This window comes from Dreissena polymorpha, chromosome 3 (genome assembly GCF_020536995.1).
Source record: "Dreissena polymorpha isolate Duluth1 chromosome 3, UMN_Dpol_1.0, whole genome shotgun sequence".
Taxonomy (NCBI): Eukaryota; Metazoa; Mollusca; class Bivalvia; order Myida; family Dreissenidae; genus Dreissena; species Dreissena polymorpha.
The window spans coordinates 80961630-80980284 of record NC_068357.1 but is presented as its reverse complement, the minus strand read 5'-3'; the positions used below and the strand labels follow the sequence as shown (position 1 = coordinate 80980284).

At 35.9% G+C, this 18655-nt stretch overlaps 1 protein-coding gene across 8 annotated transcripts in view; it reads left to right on the top strand.

Moving 5' to 3' along the window:
- The window catches only part of LOC127874939 (transmembrane protein 260-like), a 35627-nt gene that overhangs the window by 11049 nt on the left and 5923 nt on the right, over positions 1–18655 (top strand). For 6 of the 8 annotated variants that reach the window (XM_052419642.1, XM_052419640.1, XM_052419639.1 and 3 more), the window contains exons 4-19: positions 484–515; positions 1063–1214; positions 2876–3050; positions 4253–4366; positions 5188–5373; positions 6213–6256; positions 7184–7267; positions 7991–8096; positions 9121–9194; positions 10924–11005; positions 11447–11577; positions 12048–12102; positions 12967–13118; positions 14194–14373; positions 15989–16042; positions 17998–18088. In XM_052419642.1, the coding sequence (XP_052275602.1) occupies positions 484–515; positions 1063–1214; positions 2876–3050; positions 4253–4366; positions 5188–5373; positions 6213–6256; positions 7184–7267; positions 7991–8096; positions 9121–9194; positions 10924–11005; positions 11447–11577; positions 12048–12102; positions 12967–13118; positions 14194–14373; positions 15989–16042; positions 17998–18088 (1712 nt within the window). The remainder of the gene's footprint in view (positions 1–483; positions 516–1062; positions 1215–2875; positions 3051–4252; positions 4367–5187; positions 5374–6212; positions 6257–7183; positions 7268–7990; positions 8097–9120; positions 9195–10923; positions 11006–11446; positions 11578–12047; positions 12103–12966; positions 13119–14193; positions 14374–15988; positions 16043–17997; positions 18089–18655) is intronic. The other 2 variants (XM_052419644.1, XM_052419638.1) reach the window with 2 other exon arrangements.

Genomic DNA, 18655 nt, shown 5'->3' with positions numbered 1-18655 from the left:
TTGAAATTGTCAGCAGTATGCTAGTTTTATATTGTTTACATTGCACAGTGCAATGTAATGGAATTAATATTAAATTTGTAATGATCATTTGTTATGAAATAAGCGTTTAGCGATCAAATTAAAATGTCTACATTGGCCTGTTCATATTTCATGTCGAAGCATTTCAAAGAATGTAACAATAAACATTGAAATATGGATTTGTAGTTTGTTAACCTTGTGATATGTCAGAACAATCCTTCAGGAAAATAGCACTAAACAATTTGAATGTGAGGTGTGTGTACATGTATACAGACCATATACACATGGGTATAGAAGTATTCTTTAGGCTTATTTATATCATTAATTTTCGCTGTAACAGCACAGTTAACTATCGGAGTACTGTAATATGTTATGTAAGTATTGCAGTTATGCCTTCATTTTGTGTATTTAACAACAGACGTGTGAGTGATTTTAATTTCTTTTTGTATTATTTCTATATGCCAGGTGAACTTATCACTGCTGCTCATGAGCTTGGGGTAAGTAATCAATACAATTGCACTTAGATCAATTAAATTTTTCCTTAACCTTAATGAAGGGATGATTCTTTTGATTCCCTGTTCATTTGTTAACTGCATGTTCAATATTGATAAGTTCTCAAACAAATACCTATATTAGGTAAGTATCTATTATTTAGTGTTTTAGCTCATTTTAAACCACTCTAATTTCATAAATATAAAACAAAAGAAATTCTGTGTACGTGATTATTCCATTCAATTAGTTGATCAATAAACAAGTCTTTGAGCTGTAACCCTTTCCTGCTAAGTGCAAAAGGTAAAGTGAAAATGGCTATATGCAAACAGCATAAAACTTAAACAGCCTGCAAGTAACTTGCAAACTGTTCAGGTTTTATGATATTTGATTCTCATTAGTATCTTAAGGTTTGAAATAAAGCCTTTAAATACGTTATCTAACAAGAAAATTTTAAATTCAATTTGATTTTCTAAGGGACTGCATATGTGTAAAAGTGCTTATCGGAGTGGTAAAGAGTTTAAAAAATGTGAAAGTCCCTGAGTGCTGTTTCAGGTGGCCCACCCCCCAGGTTACCCTGTGTTCACTCTGATGGCCTGGCTAGCCATCAAGCTGGTGCCACTGGGGTCTGTGGCCTGGCGGGTGAACCTGCTCAATGCTGTATTGGCTGCTGGAGCCTCACTGGTCTTCTCTATCACCATCTATAGGTAGCGTTAAGTATAGTAATTGAAAGAGCCTTGTTTTGGGAAAATTGGGCTTCATGCGTGTGTAAAAAGTGTTTGTTCAGTTAGCCTGTGAAGTCCGCAATGGCTGATTAGGGATGACACTTATGCACATGAAATCATTCAGTGATGTACACAATATTTCATTTCATACCATTTCAAAAAATATTTTTATTTCCTAATATAGGTTTTTAATATCATTTCTTAACTCTTCCAGTGCTGGAACCGAATTTTGAAGGCCTTTGCAAACAGTTTGGATCCAGATGAGACGCCACAAAACGTGGCTTCTCATCAGGATCCAAACTGTTTGCTATTCTGATAGTGTTCTTTGAAAAAAATCAAAGAAAATGCCTATTTTAGAAATTCAGCAGACAACATTTTTGCAGACGACAAATTTCCCAGCATGCAAAGGGTTAATATAGAATGTTTTCCCAATATCGCTTGGAATGTTAGGATTGTTGACAAACATTAAAGTAATCGGTGTTATCGCTTGTAGAATAGGGCTAGCGATTGTCCACTGATGGCAAAGGTATTTATGCATAAATTAGCCGTCATTTTCCACACAGTTCATGCATCTATATAATGCAGAAAAATGCTGTTCAATTCTTATAATTATTTACAGAACAAAGACGATATTAGTTGTAATTATAACAATCTAAATACCACAACAGACTTCTATATGCTGGAATATGAATCTTGTTTCAGTTTAATTTTTGTGCAATGCCATATTGATGATGTTCATGTCAAACTATGACGCTATTTTGCGATTGATGAATGAAAAACGTCGTTTCGACAACTTGTTCATGAAAAAGTAGTATAGTTATTACTATTAACGTTTAAATTTTTAAATAAAGTGGATTAATTGGGAAATGGAAAAGAGGTCCTAATGAAAATGAAAGAAGTTGTAAACATAGGCTTATAAAAAAAACAATGTATCAAATGGCCATTTTATGGTTGCCTGTATAAAACTGGCACCAATAGTCATTGCAATTATGTAACCACATTGAAACTGAGAAGCAAAAACTTGTTTAACCTCAACTTTTATGGCCTATGTACTGCTTTTGCAGCTGCCTCTGCTCAGTTATAACATCCATGTTTAACCCTTTCAGTGCGGGAACCGAATTTTGAAGGCCTTTGCAAACAGTTTGGATCCAGATGAGATGCAACAGAACGTGGCGTCTCATCAGGATCCTAACTGTTTGCTATTCTGATAGTATTCTTTGAAAAAAAATTAAGAAAATGCTCATTCTAGAAATTCAGCAGAGGACATTTTAGCAGACGACAAATTTCCCAGCATGCAAAGGGTTAAGAACTTGTCTGCTGAACTTATGTTATTATCATGCATATCATGAATATATGCTGTGCTCTTGGACAATGGGCCTTTATGCATTTGTGTAAAGCTTTGTTCAAGATTTGCCTGTGCAGTCTGCACTGGCTCATAAGAGATAACACTTTTCTTTTTATTGTATTTTATGTTTATAGGAAGTCACTTCTTGACAAAAAAACCTTTTTTGGTGGAAAGTATGGTCCCTGATTAACATGTGCAGACTGCAAAGCCTTATCTGGTACAACACTTTTTGAGTTTCTGTTAATATATTAAGCCTTTTTTTCCCAAAGCGCAGCTCATATATAGATCTCGGTATTAGGTACACACGATGTGTGGGCAGTGCTGTGTTAGGGTCCTCTCTGTGGTCATTCTGCAAACTGACCTGGACCTGGTCAGTATCGGCCGAAGTGTTTGGACTCAACAACCTGTGTGTGGCCTCTCTTCTCTACCTCATGGTGGCTTTCAGGGATGCAAAGGATGATGCAAAACTCAAGGTAGGGAATAAATATGGACCTCGGTACGGAAAAACAGGCATTAAATGTGCATAATAAGTCGTCCCAGATTAGCCTGTGCAATTTGCACATGATAATCGTGAACAACACTTTCCGCTTTTATGTTATTTTTAGCTCAGCTGTTTTTGGAGAAATCTCGAGGTATTGTCATAGCCAGCTCGTCGTCCACCCTCCGCGTTGTGCTAAAACCTTAACATTTTGTTAAGGTTTTGAACATTGGCTCTAAAATCAAAGTGCTTCAAACTACAACTTTGAAACTTCATATGTAGCTGCACCTTGATGAGTTCTACATGCCACACCCATATTTGGGTCACTAGGTCAAAGGTCAAGGTCACTGTGACCTCTAAAAAAATATTCTAACAAGCTTTCATTTCGCTTCCTTGGTGCAAAAAGTTACCATGTGACATTGAAATAAGAAGGCACATAGTACCTTTATGTACCAAAACTGCACCCGCAGCTGAGCGTGTCACCCGTTATGCGGTGCTCTTGTTTATTTAAAGGTAGTCTCTTCTTAACAAAACACTTAGGGAGTAAAGTGTGATCTGTTAAAAGCCTTTGTGGACTTAAGCGACACTAGACACATGCATTAAACCCCATTTTCCCATAGCAAGGGTCACATGCTGTCTGTTTAATTGTTTTTATTTGTTTATTTTAGATGAGCATTTTATATTTAAATGTTAACACATCAAATTTCTATAAGCAAAAGGATAGAAACTAACTTACTAACCACAGATGCCCACCATAGTTAGTTTCATACTTTGTGTACCAAGAACAAATGTTTTCATAGACAATCTTGGGGACCACCAGCAATTTGAAGTGCCATATTTCTGGGCATGTTTGCTTGTTGGCAACATGGGGTATGTAACAAAAAGACACGTTCAATTTGAGCTGTGTTCTGGGAAAACAGGGCTTAATGCATGTGCATATTATTGTCGTCCTAGATTAGCCTTTGCAGTCTGCATAGGGAGGACACTTTCTGCTTTTCTGAAATGTTCTGTTTAAAGGAAGTCTCTTCTAAATGAAAATCCGGTTTATGCGGCAAGTGTCGTCCCTTATCAGCTTGTGCGGACTGCACAAGCTAGTCTGAAACAACACTTAACGCACATTCATTAAACCCCATTTTCCCAAAGAGCAACTTATATAACTACTGTTGTGCTGTCAACTGAACTTTTATCTGTTGCCAGGTTGCATATATTGGTGCTTTTGTGAGTGGTCTGTCGCTATGTAACCAGCACACCATTGTTGTCTATGTAGCAGTGATTGCAGTCTTGGTCCTTTGGGAACTATGGAATGCCAAGGTATGTGGGGAGGTGGTTCAACTGGACTTACATGTCAAACATACTCATTTTCTCATTGACTCGCACAGGATTTCCTTGAAATAAACTAGATGTCAACCTATATTTTTTAGCTCAATTGATAAGATAGCTCAATTCTTATATAATTTAAAGGAGAACAAACAAGTTCAGACTTAAAAAGCACATTTTATAAATGAATTATAAGCTCTTGAGTCTGTTTCCTTGGTTGGACCAGTACTTGGTTTCTTTAGGGGACATCTAAAGAAGGCTCATACAGTGGGGATTGAACCCCTGACCTCCTGGACCCTAGGCAAACACCTTATCCACTTTGCTGCTGCGACCTCTTTAAATAATCTTATTGCGCATTTTGTTCAAAAACATACAAGGATCTGTCAACTTCTGCTTAAATTAGCCCCAAAACAGACCAGAAAGAAAATGTATGGTTTTCCAGTCACACTCGTCTAGATCTGAAGTGTTAGAAATTCATCTTTCAAGCCAATAAATTAGAAGAAAGATGGTTATTTTGTGTTTTTCTCGTGCATTCTTGATGATTTCTACATTTACATTATATAACATAATTGAATGTATGTCAAAAATACCAACAACAGAATGGTATATGTGAGACTTCTAGAAATTATGTAGTATTTTAACCAAACATGCCTTTTTCCTTTCATGTGCTTTCCCTTACGAAGCTGGTGCACTTGGTCGTGTGTTTCCTGTTGGAACTGGTTTTCTACTTTACCCATTCCTTGTCCTGATTGTACAGCAATACTTGCTGTTAATTGTGGACCAGTCTCCAGTGTTCTACATGTATTGTCTTTCAGGTGCTCTCTGTCACAAAGCTAGTACAGTTGGGTATGTGTTTCCTGTTGGGACTGGTTCCCTACATTTACCTCCCCTTGTCCTCACTCTTTAGCAAGGCTCGCTGGTCGTGGGGGGACCAGTCTACACTGAAGGGATTTATGAGACATCTGCTGCGTGCTGAGTATGGGACCTTTGATCTGGCCAAGGTGTGGTGTCTTAAGTTACTTTCTAGTACTAGTATATCATGTAATATAAGTTTTTGAAGATTTTAACAAGAACAAGTTTAAAAAAAAGAGGTTAATATAAACTTATTTGAATATATGAGCCTTGATCTATGGAAACCAGGCTTAATGCATGTGCGTAAATTGTCAGTCCAGATTAACTAATGCAGTTCACACAGGCTAATCAGGGACAGCACTTTCCGCTTGTATGATATTTTTTTTTTAAAAGGAAGACTCTTCTTAGTGAAATACAGTTTATGTTGAAAGTGTTGTCCCTGATAATCGTCTTTGAAGGGCACAGGCTAATCTGGGACGACACTTAACTCTCATGCATTAAACCCTGTTTTCGCAGAGCAAGGCCTATATAATGCCTATATAATATAAATAATTAAGTTTTTAAATTGATGTATCAACTGCAAGTTGACAAAACAGAGGCAAATATAAACCTGTGTGATAATATACTCATTACAATTACCTTGTTTCTATAATCATTTGAAATAATTACTGTAAAACATGTCATAGAAGTATTAAGATTATTAGTGTGTTTGACATAAATATGAGTTTATTTTTACAATGATTTAAAGACTTTTGTATAGTTTTGCTGTTTATTGTGTTTCTGTATAAGTTAAGACATAAAAATTTATGTATTCAAAATTGTTGAAACTTTTAGTAAAATGGCATCATGTGATAAAGAAAGTTTCTAAAAGCGACGAGGATGAATATTGCATGAGGTGTTATTAGAAAGGTTTTGGAAATAAAAATACCAGGTTGAAACTAAATTTAAGTAAATTAAGATGTTCATCTGTATGATCTTTTGTATTCAGGGACAGAATGTTGAAAGCAGAAGCCTTGTGTTTTCAAACTTAAGGTAACCTATTCTGTTATCCTACTTTTATTGTAAGGTTGACAGTTATTTCATTGTTAATGTATCTAACAATATGTGACTTGGTCCTATACAATAAGATGTTACTTAACCCTTTCCCACTCAGAAGCAAAGTGAAAATGTCTATGCACAAACAGTATAAAACCAGAACAGCCTGAGAGTTACTAGCAGTCTGTTCAGGTTTTATGGGGTTTGCTGCTCATCAGCACAGGTATGTAAGGGTTTGAAATGAAGCCTTTAAAACTTGAATCTTGTAAGAAAGGTCTTTACTGGTCATTTAATTTAATTTTTTAGAGACAACAAATGTGTCAACATACGTATCTAAGTGGTAAAGGGTTAAGATGGCTGAGTGCTTACATGAGAAAAGGGCCATGTTCTATTTGTATCTGGTGCACTGTGTGATATACATGAGTGAAAATCATAAGGTTACAGATGCTACATGAATAAATATTCCCTGACACAGATTCTTGATGTACATATGGTCTTTTACTTTGGATACATATACTCGATGTTCATAAAGTATGTGACACAGATTTTTGTAGATATATTTCCTTGCTATGGTTACAGATACTTAATGCACATATAGTAATATGTTTACAGATACAGTGACAAAGGCTGCTGTACTAGTTATTACGCATGATTAGCTAGTGATTAACCCTTTGCATGCTGGGAAATTTGTCGTCTGCTAAAATGTCGTCTGCAGAATTTCTAAAATTAGCATTTTCTTCGATTTTTTTCAAAGAATACTATCAGAACAGCAAACAGTTTGGATCCTGATGAGACGCCACGTTCTGTGGCTTCTCATCTGGATCCAAACTGTTTGCAAAGGCCTTTAAAATCCGGTTCCCGCACTGAAAGGGTTAAGCATATTCATTAGTTTTCTCCAGTTAAACTTTGTTTCTTTTATTGTAGAGGCTATGTAGACCACTGCATATCTGAATACACCGCAGTATGTGTGGTTCTTGCAATAGTTGGAATTGGGGTATCTATTGTCAGGTAAAATTTTCACGATTCATAATCATTATAACATTGTGTTTCTTGATGTTTTGTAATTGATGGAATCTTGATGTTGATCAAAATTTTCTATAAGAGTTGGACACTCGATGTTTCATACAAGTGAACAGCTTTGGAACTCAAGCCCAATAGAGGCTTTAACAGTTCTTGTTAGTAATAATATGTGTGGCGTCATGGGAAAATGGGTCATATGACATTTGTGGCCAGCCTAGCTTCAGCTTGTGCAATGTGCAGTTTGGTCAGGAGCTACCCTGTCTACTGTTTAGTCATGCAAGGTTTCTGGTTCTCATGAGTTGTCAAGGTTGCTGACCAGAACTGGTAAGCAAATTCACAAAGCTGCTGACAAAAAAATTCAGTGTAAGAAATCAATTAATATTTTATTAGTTTACATTGACAGTGATATAATACTAGAAATGTATACAGTGTATGTAGTAGCCGATTAAACATGTAGTGTATCTTATCACAAAGGCTCCATTAATGTTTTCAAACCCCCAATACTTTGGCCAGTCAGCAACCCATGTTTATTAACATTTTTGTGTGTTGGTTGCAGGTTTTTTATTATACTGGGTTGTCTTGAAGAGAAATGTCTCCTACCTTAAAACCCACACACTATTCTGTTTATACAATTTCTATGCTGCACATGCACCTGGAGTTTAACAAACCTTGAGTTTAACAAATTCACATTATGTACTTATTTGCATGCAGGAGATGCCGCTGCATGTCCACAGTGCTTGCTATGTGTCTGCTGTACCTGGTTATGTTCTCTTGGCGGGCTAACCTCTCACTGTCTGAACAGCTCCACCTTGGAGTGGTAAGTAGTTATATTTGGTACTTGTATTGTGTTAGCTGTCCGCTTTTATTGTTAAAACGGCAAATATTTTATATTTACATGTATAGAAAATTATCGGTCGTCTTTGAATGGTAGTTAGTTTATTCTCAAGGCTTAGAAAATCTGATCTGTAAATCTAAGCAATTGTTCTCCTTTTCATATCCTGATATAATCTTGTAAGCAAAGTTGTCTTTACATTTTAATTATTGTGTCCTATCTTTTATAACAAGTTTTCAACAAAGTTGAATATCTTTGGTAACAGATTGGGGTATGGCGTGAGAGTGAATTTGTTCAGTTTGCAGTGACCAATCTTGACAAAACTTTGGATATAACAAACATGCGTAATAACCCAGCTTTGGATTTTATTTGTTGCTAGTGGGGTCAAGGTCTTTGTTACTAAAAATATATAAATAGTTTCTGCTAAATTACTTGAAATGTGATTAAGATATTGTGAGGAAATATTGGTTGCTTACAAGCAAACAATAATTTGAGTATGGATAGATAGGTAGGTAGGTAGGTGGATGGGTGAGTGGGTAGGAGGGTGATTGGGTAGTTGGGTTGGTTGGTCGATCCATCGTTTGGTCGGTCGGTGTAAATGCATAGATTTACATGGCAGCATGTTATATGCATGTTATATGCATGTTAGTTATTGCGCTAAACTCCTTTAGGTAGGCTGCTGAAACCACACATATTTAGATATATTACCAAAATCTGTTTTTGTGTTGTTGCCATGTTCCTTGCTATGTCATTGTTTTCAAAATGACTGAACATAAAATATTGAATCACTCAAACACAACAGCAAGATCACAAAAGTGCTCATACCTTCCCATTGGTTTGATTCCTAAAATGGGCAAGTCAATTATTTTTCGTATGCAGCTGTCATTTTGTAATGTATTCTGCAAAATCACATATAATTATAATTTTCAAGAATGATTGTTTGTGTAAATATATATGTGGCAATTTTTATTTTCTAAAAAAAGATACATTTATGAATTTCCTTTTTCAGGTTGAAAGGTTTTGGATGCAGGCTGACATGGTGTTTATTCTGTTTGTAACATTGGGTTTCTTCACGGTTTTGAGGTACTGGTGCTGTTTGTAGCGTAGAAGTATGTTAAGGATGTTTGATATAAAGGGTCCACTAAAATATGATTTTGCTATTTATTATTTGGGCACATATTTAGTAGTAATTCGTGCAAATGGATCAATGTATAGTGTTCAGAGTGTCTCTGTCATCTTAGTAGTAGGTATGTTTTGACAAAAAATCTTGTTTTAAACCAGGCTTAACATGACATTACAAACCTAGTTATAAGACTGAGGTTTGTTGGGCAGTTAGATGGGCTAAAGGTGTCAGATGGGGTTTCCAGTCAATGAATTTAGTTTGCACTGACCAACCTTGAGTAACCTTTGTATTTACATGTAATATACTTGTTTGAAGTCTTAATTAAGATTGAATTTGGGGATAGTGGAGACAAGGTGAAGGTTAATGTTGAAAAATGTAAAAATATGACAAATCAAATACATACATTGTAAGTATGGATGGAGGTAGGGTACTAAAAGTTTTGTGTGTTGGTAACTTTTATTCAGACATGGCGTGGGATTGCAAAGTAAATAACTTTAAAAGAAAATTAATTGGTTAATGCTGAAAATCTAGTTATATTCCCTCGTGTCTAGTGATCTTGAGTTTGCAAATAGATGGTAAGCTTATCATAAGGGTCAGTGTCACTTTTTAGCCAGTTTAACTTTTTTTGTGTGAGCTAGTTTCTCAGGTATGGCTTGAGGAATTTCATTCAAAATTTAAACATGTATGCCAAATATTAAATGCCCCAATGACAAGGCTTGGTAACTATATGAAAACTTGGCAAAATTAGGGAGCCTTTAAAGTCGTGGAAATTTTACATATAAGCTATATGGACAGGTGACAGCTGGTAAAACTTAGATATTTCATCTATTTCATATGTAGATACCTTGTATTCTAGGGATAATGTTTGGTATAGGTGAAGTCATGGTTAAACTCACTGTAGCTAAAAGTAGCAAAATGGATTCAACTGAATTTTTGGATAACAAATTCAGTAATTGTAATGCAACTTCATACTTACCTTTTATTCAGACCAAGCCTTGAATTGCATATGGGGTTAAGAAGATACAGAAAAAGTGTTACTTCTCAATAACTCAATAATAAATGAAGCTGTTGTAATGAAATTAAATTTTATAAATGCCTTATTTCTGACCTTGGTAGTGTAGCATGTGACATGCATGAGGTCAGGGTTAATGGTCACTGCTGCTGAAAATAGAAAAATGGAGTCTGCTTACTAACTAAACAAAATTGAGCTGTTATTGTCCTGATCTAGCATGGGATTGCATAGTGGGTGTGTGCAGTCAAGGTCATTGAAATGAGACTTGATACATATATTTCTTATATCAAAGGATTGCACATGCTATGGCTTTAATCAAGGTCAAAGTTACTTAAAGTATAAAAATGGTTTGGGCTTCAGACAAATAAGCTATTGGGATGAAAGCATATATAGGTTGTATAAAACATTATTTTTGTTTGCATTTTAGGCATATTGGGTCAAGGTCATTGTAAGTAATTAAAAACTATATTACTGTTTGGCCAAAATAGTTATTTACTATACAAACAGTTTGGTTTAGGAATATAAAGCCAGAAAATCACACAAGAACAAGACAAGTAGAGCATGCTTTCCTCCAAAAGCTCTTGTTAATTTTAATTTTAAAAAGTGTGATTTGATTGTTATATTATAATTTAAACCATTTTTGGGTGTCATATATATATATAATATTTTTGTTTTAGATTCCTTAAAGATAAAACTGATACTGTCAGTAAATACCGACTGGGTTTGGTGCTTGCAGTGATGGCATGCTCAAAACAGCTGGTAAGTATTATGGTCATCGCATGGTATATTGGTTTGCTAATATTGGTTATTCTGTTGGTTAATCTGTATGTTTAGATAACAATATTTTTTGCTCTCCTTGTCAAAAATATATTGTCCGTTTTTTACCAAACCTGATACAAAAATTTGTGTGTGAAACTCATCTTGGCCAAGTGTGATAAGCAGTCATATGACACCAGATACCAGATACCACAGAGTTGTGGCCCTTGAATTCTATTAATGTGCCCTCTTAGCTTTTTTCCTCTTAAACTAAGCATTTTCTTCTGTTTTTCACCAGACATGTCATTGTTTTGGACTTCAAGAAGAATCAGTTTTGTGAAATCACATCACATAAGTAAGCAAAAATGAAGGCGATAATTGTCTGCAGTACAAATGTACATGATATAATGTATGTTATAAATATGTAAAATTGTTCATTTTCAGCAGAGGAATTTTGCAGACTGTAACCATAGAAACAACACTGTTGTGTGGGAGTTTGGTTCCAGACTTTTTCACAACATGCCCCAGAATGCCCTTGTTCTCACTGTGGGTGACCTGCCATCTAATGTTCTCAGGTATGGCACCTTGTTAACATCATACATTTCTCAGCTTTTATTTTTTGTGCGCATGCACACAAAGCTTTAGAGGGGCTTTATTGCGGTCACTCTGTTTGTAGTTTTGTCTGTCAGACTGTATGAAATGTGATGAATTTGTAGAGAAAACTTCTTATTGAAACTTCAAATATGTTATCACCATGATGTTTACATAGATATTTTACTGGTACAATAATACTCGTGTATACCGATATGTAAATACCAGCTAGTATTACTAAGTTACTGATATGGCATTCAAATTTTGTATTAAACTAAAATCAATAAGTTGAATTCTCCCCTAATAGTAATCCTGTGTCATATATTAACAAAGACACAAGACAAAGTTATTTCTTTTTAAAAAGCCATATCTGGTGTTTTTAGGGAAAGAGCCTTGTTACCATACCCAAATTTTCAAACACACGCTTTCTTGATCGCAAATGAATGTTTTATAGGTACATATACTGGTGTGAAAACGACAGGCCTGATGTTCAAGTTCTAGATCAAGAGGTGATTTAAGCCGTGCTCTGTTAAGAAGGGGGTTTAATGCATGTGCATAAAGTGTTTCCCAGATAAGCCTGTGCAGTCCCCACAGGCTAATCAGGGAAGACACTTTCCGCTTTATGAAAGTTTTCCTTTAAAGAATGTCTCTTCTTGGCAAAAATCCAGTTTTGGCGGAAAGTGCCCCTGATGGCCTGTGTGGACTACACAGGCTAATCTGGGACAACACTTTATGTACATGCATTAAACCCCTTTTTGCACTGAGAAGGGCTCATTTAATTGTAATTTGGAAATGTTTGTGATAATCACTGTTTGATAGTATGGTCTTTATAGCGAATTAGTTTGTTAACGCCTTGTTACTTTGCTTTTCTTTCTTTTTTTTACGACTCTGAAATTACATGTATTAACATATTTCAATATACATGGTATCCAACACTCAGCTAAGGTTGCGAGATGGATTTCAGACAAGAACCTCAATGTTTGTCTGATCGTTTCTGAAAAAAAAGTCAGTTTAAAACCAACATGTAAGTGATTAAAAAAATAAAATATTGAGATTATACTTTTTAACAATAATTTAGTCATGCAGGTTTTTTTCAGGTATTGTTATTGTAAATCAGAATGGTATAACAGAATACAAGCCACTCTCTAGTGAAACTGAGCTAAATGCATGTGCGTAAAGTGTTGTCCCATATAAACCTGCGCAGTCTGCACAGGTCAATCATGGACAACACTCTCAGCCTCTGCTTTAATTAAAGAAGAGAGTGTTGTCTCAGCCTAGCCTGAGCAGACTGCACAGACTAATCTGGGATAAAATTTACGCACATGCACAAGGCCCATCTTTCACATAAAGCAGCTAATTAATTCTCTCACCAGCTGCTGTCATACAGCTGGTTTGTCCCGAAGTTACGCCATGCCTATCCCAACATCAAATTTCCTGGACACCACATGGAGACACAGAATGGTCGCCTAAGCAACGGACAGTGGGTGTTCAACTTCAGGGCATTCCTTAATGCACATTATGATAAGTATGAACATTTGAACCGCGCTCTGTGAAAAGGTGATTAAATTCATGTGAGCAAAGTGTCCAACGAGATTGGCCTGTGCAGTCAGCACAGGAAAATCAGGGATGACACTTTCAGCTTTTATGATAGTTTGTGTTTAAAGAAAGTCTGTTCTTAGCAAATATCTAGTGAATGCGGAAAGTGTTGTCCCTGATTAGAGTGTGCAAACAGCACAGGCTAATCTGGGACAATACTTTACACATATGCATGAAGTCCTTTTTTCTGAGAGCGCAACCCATTTGCATTATTATTTGTAATCATCTAACTTCAGGGCATGCCCTAATGCACACTTTGACAAGTATGAACATTTGTAGAACTGTTTAATATTTGATTTTGGTAAACCATTCTTGAATGAGATTGTATGGTCAAAAAACAGTGTGTTATTGCAATATTATGGTAGCATCAAATATGGATAAATTTGAAAGAATTTTTGTATCTCTGATACACCAGCATGGTACATTATAAGTTATGTATTGTTATTGAAGAAACACAATTATTAGCCTTATCCACAGGTATAAGCAATACTGGTAAACAAGTTGTTTTGTAATCATATGTGATTAAGACGTTTCCTTTGTGTCCAGTTTCTGAATTTATTCCACTTTTGAAGTATCAACAACAATATTTAATAACTATGATAATTATGTATTGTTCCAAGCGAAGGCACAATCGGGTAGAAATATCAACAGGTTGTAAAACATATTTAAGAATATACACATTTTCATAAAATGTGACCTATGCATAATCTATATGAGCAGTGTTCTTGGAAAAACTTGGCTTATTGCATATGCGCAAAGTTTCATACCAGATAAGGCTGTGCACTCCATTCAGGATAATCAGATATGACACTTTCTGCTTTACCGATTTTTTTTTGTTTATTGGAGGTCTCTTCTGAACAAAAAATCCAGTGTTTGCAGAAAATGTCATTCTTGATTAGCCTGTGTGGACTGCACTGGCTAATCTGGAATGACACTTTACACACATGCATTAAGCCCAGTTTTCCCAGAATTAGGCCCATTTGATAAGTGTCTTGTACCTGAAGGTACCCAATTGTTGGCTGTATTGGCATGCAGACGAGAGAGACATCCTGGACAGAAGAGTTCGACACGTTCCCCTTCGGCCCTTGTTCTTTAGTAGCGAGAAGGGGCCAGCCCCTACATCTGGAGAGGTTCCTAGATCTGGCCTTGAACATGTCCCATGGATGGACTTACCCTTTCCAAGGGTGTGTTAGGGGCATAGCAGAATCCAAAATTGATTGATGAAATATTGAACATAGTTTTTAACCAATACTATTGGCTTATATAAGATAGTTAAATTTATACAAATCATACGTTAACAATAAATTACGCTAAAAATTAAACAAATTTTGATTTAAAAGTTGTTTTAAAACCATTATGTACTTAAATCAAATTAGGTAAATAGTCTAGGAAACATGCTTTCTGTATTATTATTATTATTATTATACCGGATTTATATAGCGCCCTTTTCATGCAAGAGTGCACGTTCAAAGGCACTTATTTTCTTTTTGTCTACATATAATTTGTTGAAGTTTATTGCTTTCTTTTTGTCTTGAAAAAGGTAACATATTCAAATATTGGAGAAAAATGAAATAAATCAGTACAGTTTGGTTGAGTATCTTGGTTGTTCCAAATTTCAAATACAACTGGTATTTAAATTTCATATATCACGTTTGACAGTACACTGTAACTCCAATATAACGCGGATGACGGGGTCCAAGCCACGCAACAGCGTTATAAACGGACAGCGTTATAAGTTTTGAGCTTATTTATTTAAGGGGCTATAGAAACAGGTAAAGTATAGCCTATAATATAGGTCCTGTGTATCGTCATGCTGTGTTGTCATCCGCAAATACATGCATATAAACCGAATCGAACGATAACAGTATACATACCGCTTTTCTAATGTGCACATTTATCCGATAATCCAATATAATTACATCACTTACGAAAAAATAATGTTTAACATTTATGACAAGAAATATGTTTACGAACTTCGTAAACAAATTCATATGCCTACGTCATTTGTCAGAAAAATTGGTACAGTGCATTATGGGACACAGCTTTCATTGGACGAGCGCATTTAAATTTAGATTGAATGCAACACGATACATGTACAAAGAAATGTTTTATTGCGTCATATGCAGCATGTAAAAAACGTGCTTTCCGTGGACTTTCTGATAACGGGCAAAAATTTAAGTGCATCTCTGTTAACTATTACACTGCGTAAGCATGTAAATAAATCGTCAGGATTTTTAAATTTATTTTTCGTATACGTACTGAAACATTAAACACACACAAAGATATTTGTATTTATCAAGCATGTGTAGCATATAATAAACGATAATACACTTACACAGCCATAGTTTATACAATGAAATACAATACACGATAAATACAAAACATAAACAGGCAATCGTTTCAAATAACTTTAATTTGATAATTATACCGCTTGCACTTGCCTTATTGAAATTAGCGCACCGAACCGCTCTAATAGGGAATACATGTAATAAACACTGACTCGCGAGTTTTCACACCTTTATTGACATTACACAACAGATTAACACCAATTAGCTGTCGAGTGTCGTTTTACCTCGAATCGATTAAAATCAGTTAAACGGACGGATAAAGCAATCAAGCTGTGATCGCTGGCTTCTTTGAATTTATGAAAATACATGTAGTTGCATAACATGGATTTGAATCAGAAATGGAAGATTGGAGAAAAAACGGGATCCAAGGACCCCCCGCGTTATATTGGACACAGCGTTATAACGGACCGCACTATATTGGAGTTACAGTGTATTTTTATTATTTTTCTAGGTTTGATGGTCGAACATGGGAACGTGTGGCTACAGATGAGATGTGGAGCGCCAAGTAAGTTTTAACATGATAGTTTCCCATTAAACCAGTATTATTCAGGTCAATTATTACCTCAAACAGTTCTGAGTCTTTTGATTCCTTTAATCATTACCTTTATTTTTTTTTCATAGTTATTTTGACTGAGCTGTAATAAACTTCCCCCTGTAAGCATAATGAATATATAAAGAAAGTCTTTAATGCTAATGGCAAATTTACCGTATGAGGTCTTCATGTCTATGTTACAAAGTGTAAACAATTCATGTCATTGGAAAAAACATATAAGGCTCTGGAAAAACAGGGTTTAATGCATGTGTGAGTGTCGTCTCAGTCTAGCCTGTGAAATCTGTGGCGATACTTTTCGTACAATTTGCAGGTATAAAGCCTGTTTTTTCCAGAGCCTGGGCCAAATTCAGTCAAGGACAATGCTGGAGACAAGACACTGAAAAAACCCTCATAATAGCGGGAACAGCAATGCTTTTAGCTCACCTGAGCACAACATGCTCATGGTGAGTTTTTGTGATCGCTTTTTGTCCATTGTCCGTCGTGCGGCGTCAACGTTTGCCTTGTTAACTCTCTAGAGGCCACATTTATTTCCAATCTTCATGAAATTTGGTCAGAAGATTTGTCTCAATGATATCTTTGATGAGTTTGAAAATGGTTATGTTTGCTTGAAAAACATGGCTGCCAAGTGGCCGGGCATTTTTCCTTATATGGCTATATATCACTATAGTAAAATCTTGTTAACACTCTAGAGGCCACATTTATAGTCCGATCTTCATGAAACTTGGTCAGAAGATTCATCCGAATAATATCTTGGACGAGTTCGAAAATGATGCCGTTTGGTTGAAAAACATGGCCGCCAGGGGGCGGGGCGTTTTTCCTAATATGGCTATAGTAAAACCTTGTTAATACTCTAGAGGGCACATTTATTTTCCGATCTTCATGAAACTTGGTCAGAAGATGTGTCCCAATGATTTCTTGGATGAGTATGAAAATGGTAACATTTGCTTGAAAAACATGGCTGCCAAGGGGCAGAAAATTTTTCCTTATATGGCTATATTTGGCAATAGTTAAATCTTGTTAACACTCTAGAGGCCACATTTACTGTCCCATCTTCATAAAACTTGGTCAGAAGATTCATCCAGATAATATCTTGGACGAGTTAAAAAATGATGCCCTTTGGTTGAAAAACATGGCTGCCAGGGGGCGGGGCATTTTTCCTTATATGGCTATAGTAAAACCTTGTTAACATTCTAGAGGCCACATTTATTTTCCGATCTTCATGAAACTTGGTCAGAGGATTTGTCCCAATGATAGCTTGGATGAGTTCGAAAATAGTTTTGATTTCTTTAATAACATGGCCACCAAGGGTGGGGCATATTTCCTTATAAGGCTATATATGGCTTTTGTAAAACCTTGTTAAAACTCTAGAGGCCACATTTATTTCCAATCTTCATGAAATATGGTCAGATTTGTCTTATTGATATCTTGGATGAGTTCGAAAATGGTTACGTTTGCTTGAAAAACATGGCTGCCAAGGGGCGGGGCATTTTTCCTTACATGGCTATATATGGCTCTAGTAAAATCTTGTTAACACTCTAGAGGCCACATTTATAGCCCGATCTTCATGAAACTTGGTCAGAAGATTCATCCCAATAATATCTTGTTATCTCAGGTGATCGACTTTGGGCTTTTCAGGCCCTCTTGTTTTATTATTCTTAGCAGATTGAACAGGCAGATTGGTCACTGCACTTTACGCAGGCAGAATTATGTATTAAAGCTTGTTTTTCCAAAACATGCCTAATTATACCCTCTGTTAAAAGATAATGGGGTATATTTCTTTTCAATTATCGGACGGTCGTTTGCTGTCAGATGGTTGGTCGAAAAATTACAAAGTCTAATTTTAACTTAGGGATTTGAAATGGGGTAATTTATGGCACTGGACATACATGTTTGTCTTTTAATTGAAGGACAAATATTCCACTGGAGCTGTACAAGAAAGCTGTTAAGTTGAAGGAGACGTCTCAGGAATATTCCGACCTTATGATCCGCTCATACGAGGTCTGTATTGCAGTCATTTAATCTGCTTTCAGGGAAAACTGGGCTTAATGCTTATGAGTTAAGTGTCAACCCAGATTAGCTGGTGAAGTCTGCACAGGCTGATAAGGGACAAATCTTTCTACCTTAATTTGGCTAAAAGGAGACTTCCTTTAAATGAAAATTACCATAAAAAAGGAAAGTGTCATCCCAGATAAACCTGTGCGAACCTTGATGACACTTTACACACATGCATTTAGTCCGTTTTTCAAGAGCACGGCTCATTTTATAAGGCAATATTTCTATTAGATTACTTTATTAGTATACAAACATAGATAGCCTAAAATTGTCATTTTTATTTGAGCCCTGCTGGCTAGCTTAGCTGGTAGCGGTGTAGTGGATATGGTGTCTGCCTAGCAATCGGGAGGTAACAGGTTAGATCCCCAATGTGGGAGCGTTCTTTAGATTTCCCCCATAGACGCCAAGTACTTGTTCTAGTCCCAGGATTCGGCCTCTAGAGGGTTTAAAATAAGCCTCGGGCTTTCTATGCAATAGAGCTAAAATAAATAGGTTAAAACTAGCTTAACTGGT